This window comes from Coturnix japonica, chromosome 3, assembly GCF_054131305.1.
Source record: "Coturnix japonica strain WE chromosome 3, WE-NBRP24, whole genome shotgun sequence".
NCBI classification, from domain to species: domain Eukaryota; kingdom Metazoa; phylum Chordata; class Aves; order Galliformes; family Phasianidae; genus Coturnix; species Coturnix japonica.
Window position 1 is genome coordinate 98,592,064 of NC_140665.1, and position 8,576 is coordinate 98,600,639.

The 8,576-nt window shown below is 53.3% G+C and overlaps 1 protein-coding gene across 35 annotated transcripts in view; it reads right to left on the minus strand.

Moving 5' to 3' along the window:
* LOC107312260 (low density lipoprotein receptor adapter protein 1-like) overlaps positions 1-8,567 on the minus strand; it is an 18,495-nt gene extending 9,928 nt beyond the window's left edge. The window contains exons 1-10 of one of the 35 annotated variants that reach the window (XM_085544026.1): positions 8,474-8,567; positions 7,108-7,149; positions 5,466-5,608; positions 5,079-5,191; positions 4,213-4,327; positions 3,786-3,858; positions 3,254-3,366; positions 2,249-2,298; positions 1,357-1,442; positions 495-1,197 (exon numbers count right to left, since the gene is read on the minus strand). In XM_085544026.1, coding sequence (XP_085400152.1) covers positions 1,049-1,197; positions 1,357-1,442; positions 2,249-2,298; positions 3,254-3,366; positions 3,786-3,858; positions 4,213-4,327; positions 5,079-5,191; positions 5,466-5,585 — 819 coding nt within the window. In that variant the 5' untranslated portion in view covers positions 5,586-5,608; positions 7,108-7,149; positions 8,474-8,567 and the 3' untranslated portion in view covers positions 495-1,048. Of the gene's footprint in view, positions 1-494; positions 1,198-1,356; positions 1,443-2,248; positions 2,443-2,470; positions 3,367-3,785; positions 3,859-4,178; positions 4,328-5,078; positions 5,192-5,465; positions 5,609-5,685; positions 5,798-7,045; positions 7,172-7,416; positions 7,504-8,473 lie in introns of those variants that run through there. The other 34 variants (XM_085544022.1, XM_085544025.1, XM_085544023.1 and 31 more) reach the window with 34 other exon arrangements.
* Positions 8,568-8,576: the final 9 nt, after the last annotated feature.

Sequence of the window (8,576 nt, forward strand, 5' to 3'; positions counted from 1 at the left end):
TCTGAGACCCACCAAGAAGTCACACGGGGCTGCAGTGTCAGTAGAGACTGAGGCAGTTACACTGCCTGGAGTGTGACAGCTCCCAGGCAACAGGCACAGCCCACTGCCTTCCCCAGTGGCAGGAGATGGTGAAGCAGAATTATTCACAGTGAGAACAGCAATCGGCTGCAAACCTGGCTGGAGAAACCAGGCACGCTGCTGGCCGTGGCTCCACACCACAGACCAAGTGCAGCAGGACAGCAGCAGCAGAGCAGGCATAAGGTTGAAGTGGGTGGAGAGCTGCTGATCCAGGGGATATTATGCCATCTCTGCAGGGGTCTGCTGCCAGCTCCTGCTGTTTAAATATGTGCTGGTTTACAAGGAGCTCCCAAAGCTCCTTGGCATCCCTCTGACACAGCACCAGCTAAACCTTCCTGCATGTAGTGCAGTGGACGCAGTGCTTCACACACTTGCACCAGGCCCCCACTGAAAACTTAGAAACAAATGGACAACTGTTATAAAAAACAACAACCAGCCCTTGGTTTATTTCCCTACAAATGCAGAGCTTTCCTTTCAAAAACAGCTCACTTCACTTGTGGGAGGGTGCAGGGCTGAACTGCAGGGGCAAAGCCCCTCCAGGCTGAGAGCTATGGCTTCCCAAGGGTCATATGCACCTTCAATTTGCTGAGCAAGCCCCGTGCCCAGCTGGCTGCTCTGCCTCAGCTGCTCCCTGGTGCCACTAGAAGGAGTAAAGTCAGATCAGCACAGCTCTGGGTGCACCGCCTACATCCTGCAGGCTGAGGGCACATGGGGTGGCTATGCCTGCACCAGCAGCAGGCAGAGCAATGAGCACCAGTCCATCAGCCTTAAAGGGGAGCAGGGAGCAACTGCAGTTTGAGGCGGTTCATGCAGGTGGGCAGCAGGACAAGGAGTGGGCATCGTAATCCATGAGCTGCACAGCAGCGCTGCCAACAGTCCCTGTGCCTGTGAGCAGAGCAGGAACTGACCAGCCTGGGTGCAGGCACAGGGTGAATCCTGAGTGGCTGCTCCATTGCTGCAGAGATGTGGCTCAGCTCAGGGGATTCTTGGGGCAATCAGCTGTGGGGGGGCCTCCAGCTCCTCCTGGATCCTTCCTGCTTGGGGGCTGCCCCAGGCGGGGCCAGCTCAGCGGCAGCTGTGCAGCAGATGAGCTTGTTCTGGGCACAGGAGGTGCCAACTCTGAAAAGCAAGAGGGAAGGAAATCTGGTTCATAACATTTGTGGTTGGGAACCCAATATGGACAGGGAGGGGAAGCAGACCTCCCCCAGAGAGCCATCAACATCTTTCCTCTGCAGAGGCCATGCTGGGGGAGGTAGAAAAGCAATAGAGAGAGCTTACCTGTTGGTCCATGGGCTCCCCTCCCCAGCTCCTCCATGCAGCTTTGGAAGAGAACAGAGCACTCATCATCTCCAAGCAAGCACCTGCTGAGAGACCCATGCTCATGACCCTGCCAACTTAGGCTCAGCAGTACCAGGCACTCAGCCTGGTAACCCTAACCTACTTGCTACCAAACCCTTTCCCCAGGCCATCCTGCCCTGATGCTGCAAAGCTACACCTCCTCCCATCAAGAATCCCCCCAGGAACAAGTGGCCACATCAGAGAGAGAGACACACACACACCTTCACACTTTGCATGTGCTGATCCCCAGATGACACCTGCTTAGAGCAGTCTCAGCCTGCTGGCATTGCCAGACCCATCAGGCACTGGCTTCACAGGTGCATGAGAACAGCATAGTGGAACAGGCTCAGCAAGCCCACCACCACCCACACCTCTGCAAAGACCTGTGGGTTAATACTCCACTTCTGGCCTCCTCCTAAGTTCAGTCCCAGCTCCTAGTCCACACTGTCAGCATAACTGGGCACCCAACCTGGCCTAAGCCCATAGAAGTCAGGGTGAGGAGAGGGCCAGTTTTGGGTTCAATGAGAGAAGTACATCTGGATGGGCTGTCCTCAGCAAAGAGCAACAGAAACACACTCAGATGTCTCTTATTCTGTTGTGTGGGTAAGTATCAACCCCCCACTGCAAGAGCTGAACTGCAAAATCCATCCCTCCACAACTCAGCCCCTTGTACATTCAACCTCAGCTGACACAGAGAAAGCAGCACGAAGCTCCCCCACAGATTTCATCTGAGCTCCCACAAAGCTCATGGCTACAGCAGTACCCCTTGCTTGGGACATGGAGAAGGAAACAAAACAGGCTCCATGCACACAAGCAGCAGCTCACCACCTACCCAGATAAAGTTTCATCGAGGTTTTCATCTTCCTCCTCCTCTTCCTCCTCCTTGCAAGCAAGCAAACAAACAGAAAAGTAGGTCTCTACCACGATCCAGTCTGGGATGCCCAGAGCCTCTTCTGGGGCAGCAGGGCTGTCCCCAGCACCTTCACAAGACAGTCACCCACCAGGCACGACAAGGACAAGACTCGTCTACAAGCAGGAAGGGGAAAAATGGCACCTGCAGTACTGGGTTGATGAAATCCTTGGAGCTCAGACACAGCCACACAAAGGAAGAGACAGACCAAGGTTCTCCTCACATTCCCCAAGCCAGCAGAGCACCAAACACAGGGCGTGAACTGGGGATGAGCCACCAAGCTGAGATAGCTGCTGCACACAGCACACCTTTGCCTAGAGACTGGAGCAGGGTGAGCATGTCCCAGCTGGATGGCCAGGCAGAGAACCACCTGGAGCACGCTGCAAGCAATGATGGCCCCAACCACTGCCAGGCTGGGCCAATGCTGGAAGCACGAAGTCAAGAAGCAAGCATTCAGAGGCTCCTGGGCAGGGACACAATGACAACAGAGACTTGCAACACTAGAAATGCTGTGACTGGCTCGGGACATTCATTGGGTGTGCAGATGGGCAGGGCTGAGCCTTATCCCAGGCTGGTAAGATGATGACCACACAAAGGTTCCTCTCCTTAAGAGAGGCTGTCTCACCCCAAACCATGGCACCAAGTACACTGAGCAGGTTTCAGCTCCCTGTGCAACAGGGCTGGCTGCTTCAGTGCTGGGCCTGACAGGAGAGCTCCTAAAGCAAAGATCACCTGCAGCTCCTGCCTTGTGAGCCAGACAGAGAACAGAGTGCTCCCTGTCATGTCAAGTCCGCACATACATGGGGGGCTGTGCAGACACCAACAAGAGCCTGAAAGGCCAGGAGGAGGGAGCTGCAAAAGGGTTACTCTTCTCCTGCCCTAATGCATGACAGCCCTGGGCATGGGCCAGACTTGCACATACTGTACCCCAAACTGGTGTCTGAAGGGAGGGCTCCCCGGGGGAGCTGGCTCACTTGCTCTGCTGGGTTCACTGCGCTCCAAGACGCATGGAGGGTGAAGGGGCTGTTCCTGCCTAGAGCCTGGGACAGGGCAAAAGCAGCAGAGTTAGCACCTGGAACTTGAACAAGGCTCAGCAGGGGATGTACAGGCAGGACTGTAGGCAAGAGACAGATGCCCCTGCTGTGCTTGGGGGACAGTGCAAACAAACACGGGGGACGCTGCTCAGGGCAGGTCCCACAGGGCCCTGAGCTGTGCAATAGCTCAGCAGTGCAGAGGAGGTCAGCATGGATAGCAGGGACACCTCCAGCCAGAGACAGGGCAGGCTCCCCTCACAAGGAAGCAGCAGAGAGCACGACAGCAAGGACAGTGCCCTGGCTGGTGCATTTCACCACCCAAGCAGCAAGCCATCTCTCCTCCATACAGCCCAAAACAGGATCTGGCAATGTAGACCCCAATCCCAGGACTAGGTAGAGGGAAACATCAGAGAAATTCCTCCTACCTGCGTTTGCTGCTTCCCAGAGATCCAGTGCCATCTGGAAGGCCTGGGCCACTGTCAGAGTCACAGCCTGGGCCTGTGTACAAGAAAGAGGGGGAATGTCTACTTCCATCTCTGCCCCCAAACCATGGCAATAGTGCTGCCCAAGAACAGAGTTGCAATGCTTCCATGGAAGGCCAGGGCTCAGTGCTCTGCCAGTCCATGCCTATAAGCCAGTCCTTCCCAAGAGGAGATCCCAGATGAGCTGGGACAGAAGAATTTCCTGTTGCTCACCATCTACCTCTGCACAGTGTGAGGAAACCTGAATTCCCTGGCTCTATTTCAAGCTAGGGTCACAGAAGTAAGGGTCTGCTATCTCTGAAGGGGAAGAAGAAAGGGCTTCATACCCACCCTTACCTCAAAGAACCAAGAGCCAAAGAAAAGTGCTTACAATCTTCTTCTTGGGTGACAGGAAGGCATGGCACTCCAGCGCCCCACTCTCCTGGCTCTGCGCAACGTAAGCAAAGACTTTGTTCTGCAGCTTGTCTGTTGTGCAGTAGGAGATCCTATGGGCAGAGAGGAGCTGCTCAGAGAAACAGGGGAACCCAGCACAGGTTTGCTGCGCTCCCAGCACACCAACAAACAGGAGACAGCCTGAGACTGAACCAAAAGGAGCATAGAAAAGCAAAAGCAAAAATGGAGGCCAGGCAATAGGATGCTCTACTTTGGTGTGTCAGCTCTTGTGCTGAGTCCCAACGTTTGCACCAAGGACAATCCTGACTCCCCTTCTCATCTAGCAATCAGCCCTCAGCCATGCTCCCCTCCCACAAACACACAGCCAAAGTACAACTGGCAGCAGTAAGAAGGGAACAAACGAACAAGAAAACAGCTCTTTAAACTGCCTTTAGCCAGCTCAAGTGAACTGCAGACCAAAGCACACTCAGGCCATTGCAGCCAGAAGGCAGAAGGGTGGTCCTCCGGTCCTTCATCAGCAAAAAAAGGTAGGCATCCAACTCTTGCCCTACCTGAGGGGGCCTTCTATCCATCAGCCCCAGTCTGACATCCTGCTGAACACAGGACGCAGAAGAGATAAGCAGGGTCCACAGAAAAGGCCAGAGACTGATGGAGAACACAAGGTGGCCCAGGTCCCTGCATGCATTCAGACCTAGACAGTGCTATGGGGACCAGCACAAGGACCAGCTCACCTTGCTGCTCAGGATCCCACCAATCTCCTGCTGGTTGCTGGGGAACACCCAGAACCATAGAATCATCTAGGATCACCTCCCTTACCCAGGCCCTCTTGCATGCCATGCCCACCTGTAGATGGAGATGTTCTCAACCATCTCTTTGGTGTCAGCATCCTGCAGTGAGATGCCCCTTGGAGACACTGTCAGAATCACCTTCTGGAACTTGCGAGCTCCCACTCGTGCCTGGAAGTGAAGAGACACCAGACACCCCTGAAGACCCAGTGGGGGCCCTCATCCCACCCTGCTGCCAGCAACCCTCAGATTCTGCACAGAATGTCACTCACTTGGATCCCAGGCTGCCACAGATGGAGATCAGCCTGTCACTTGCAATCCACCCTCCCCTTGGGAACAGCACAGTACCCAGATCAAGCTCAAGACTGTGATGTCGATGCTTCCTAAGTCTACTTGCCATCTCCAAACTGGCTCTTTTCTACAACAGCACAGAGCTGGCTCTCACCGTGGCGACAATCCGGCGGATGGCAGCAGCTGCCATGTCTTCCCCTTTGGGTTTCTCTACCAGTGTCATGCCTAGATACTTCAGAGTGAAGCACATCCCCTCAAGCAGCGGTTCCTGCATGTCAGCCCAGCTCTCAGGAAGTTCTGTGAAGACAAAATGATTTAGAAGCAGAAGCCATATGCCAGCAGCCCTGTGGCCAGTCCCAGCAGAGCCACCTCACCTCACTGCAGCTTCAGTGCTGCTGCCTGCTCTCACCACAGCACCCTCCTGGTTCTGAGACTATCTTGTAAGAACAAAGTGAGAGGAGAGCTCAGCCTCGAAGCTCGTATCCCTGGAGATATAAGCTCTATCAGCAAAGACAGTAAGCTCCTGCATATCTGCACAGGGCCTCAGATCTGCATAGTGCTCAGTGCTATCCACCAAAACCTAATATTTCTGAGGCCTCACCCCTTCAATGCAAGCAGTACGTGCTATGTATTGCATTCACCTCATCCACTTCAGGTGCTGTCGCATCTCAGGAACAGCAGTTTTTGCTGCCCCACTCAGACTGAAATCCCCAAGCTGTCTCAGCACAAGCAAAGCCAAACTATGATCTGCTGTTATCTGCAGCAGCAGGCTGCCAGGAAAGGGGTAGAACAGCCAGCATTCACAGCTGAAGCAGAGGTGACTGGGAAGCAATCACCCTATATAGGCTCTATGTTACAGAACAGCTTAGATTGGCATTTAAAGAGTGCAAGCTTGCTTCCAGAAGAATGTGCTTTATGGATGAATTCCAATGAACAGAGGGAAGAGAACTCCATGTGCATTACTGGTCTATTAGAAAAATAAAGGACAAAGAGCATCTGTTCAAAAACTACCCTCATTAGTGAGGAATTTCTTCCTAATGTCTCATCTCAATCTCCCCTTTTAGTTTAAAGCTGTTACCATCACTGCAACCTCTGACAAAGGATTGTTTGAGATGGAAGGGACCTTTTAAGGTCATCTGGCCCAACTCCCTGCACCAAACAGGGACACCCACAGCTTCATTAAGTGTTCAGAGCCCCATCCAGCCTGACCTTGGGTGTCTGCAGGGACATTCACCACCTCTTCGGGCAACCTGTGTCAGTACATCACTAAGAATCCCGTAGGCCTCCAGGTATAGGAAGGCAATAAAGAGGTCATCCTGGAGCCTTCCCTTCTCCAGCTGTTCTCATAGGGAGGTATTCCAGCCCCCTGAGCATCCTCATGGTCTTCTCTGAACCCAATCCAACATCTTTCTTACGTTGGGATTCTCAGCACTTTAGGTGGGCTCTCATTAGAGCAGAGCAGAGGTGGACAATTAGCTCCTCAATCTCCTCAGATTCCCTAAGGAGGATCCTCAGCACGTTCAGTTTCCTTCAGAAACCAATTTACTTCACATTCTGCATGTGCTGGTAGAAGAAGGAGCCCTCACACCACTGTTACTAATAGAGGACACACAAAAGAAGCACAGTAAAAGCATCCCTACAAGCTCTGCTCCCAGCAGATAATGCTGAAACTCATCAAAGACAAAAACTGCTTATGAGATCAGCGCTATACACAAAGGCACACTTCTCTCATACCAACTGCTTCCTCTGGGGACGCTTTTCAAGGACAGATGTAGCAGAACTGAGCACACGTTTACCTTCTCAAACCTCAGAGAGCAGAAGGATGGTGACGGAAGAGTCTGTGGAATCATCATGGAATCACTGAGGTTGGAAAAGATCTCTAAGATCACTGAGTCCTCTCATCCAACCCACCCCCCCATGGCCATGTCCCTTAGTGCCATATTTACCCACTTAAAGGGATGGTGACCCCACCACCTCCCTGGGCAGCTGTGCCACTGCATCACTGCTCCTTACGAGAACAAATGCTTCCTAATACCCAACCTGGCACAACATGAGGCAACTACCTCTTGTTATACAGCAGTTACCTAGAAGAATCCAATCCCCACCTCATTACATCTTTTCAGATATAGAGAACCATGAGATCTCCCTCGAGCCTCCTGAGCTGCTCCAAATAACACTTGTGCTCCACAACCCCTCGGAGTCTCAATGTCATTCTATCCACATGCTCCAGGGCCTCAATGTCTTGTAGTAAGGAGCCCAGAACACAGCACTGAAGGTACAGCCTCACCTGTATTGCATAGGATGGGAAGGGTTAAGGTAATGGGAATCAGTCTGTCAATTCAGCCATAGAGGAGGGAGGGACAAGGACCAGTCACAGAATCACAGAATGACCCGGGTTGGAAGGGACCTCAAGGATCATGTAGTTCCAATCCCCCTGCATGGCAGGGCCACCAAACATAAACATTTAATAGATCAGGTTGCCCAGGAGACCCCATAGATCCCCATAGAGACCCCATAGACCCCCATAGAGACCCCATAGATCAGGTTGCCCATGGCCCCGTCCAACCTGGCCTTGAACACCTCCAAGGACGGGGCATCCACAACCTCCCTGGGCAGCCTGTTCCAGGGCCTAACCACTCTCCTAGTGAAGAACTTCCCCCTAACATCCAACCTAAATCTTCCCTCTTTTAACTTCAAACCATTTCCCCGTGTCCTGCTATTGTCACAGCAGGATTGCCATAAAGGATTCTATACGCCATTAGAAGCACCAGATTGAAATGCCTCCATGGGAACGACCTCAGCATCTCACGTAACGCTTCTCAAGGTTATTTTCCACCTCTTTCCTGGGCTTAGCTCCCAGAACGTTCCCGTTACGCTTATAGAATGCCCTGACCCATAATTGAAGCAGCCTGAATCCACAGGGAAATCAGCCGTCGTCTGTATAGATATATATCGGTATGTCATAAGGCTGCAGCCAGCACGGATCTATCAGGCCACGACAGAACCTCGCTCCAACCTCTAAGCGCCACTTCAGCCCCACAGCCACATCCAGGCCCACGGACCCCGCTTTATCCCAAGGCCTGAGGGGCCCATATGAGCGTTTCCAACCCTATAACCCCGCACAGACCCTCAGCCCTCCCTCCTCCCCCGTCCCGCACTCACTGCGCCGCCTGCAGAGCCCCAGGCCGTGCCGGGCGAGACGCGGGCTGCGCAGCACAGCGCGACCAGCCGCACGGAGCGCCTCCATGACAGCACTGAGAGCGGG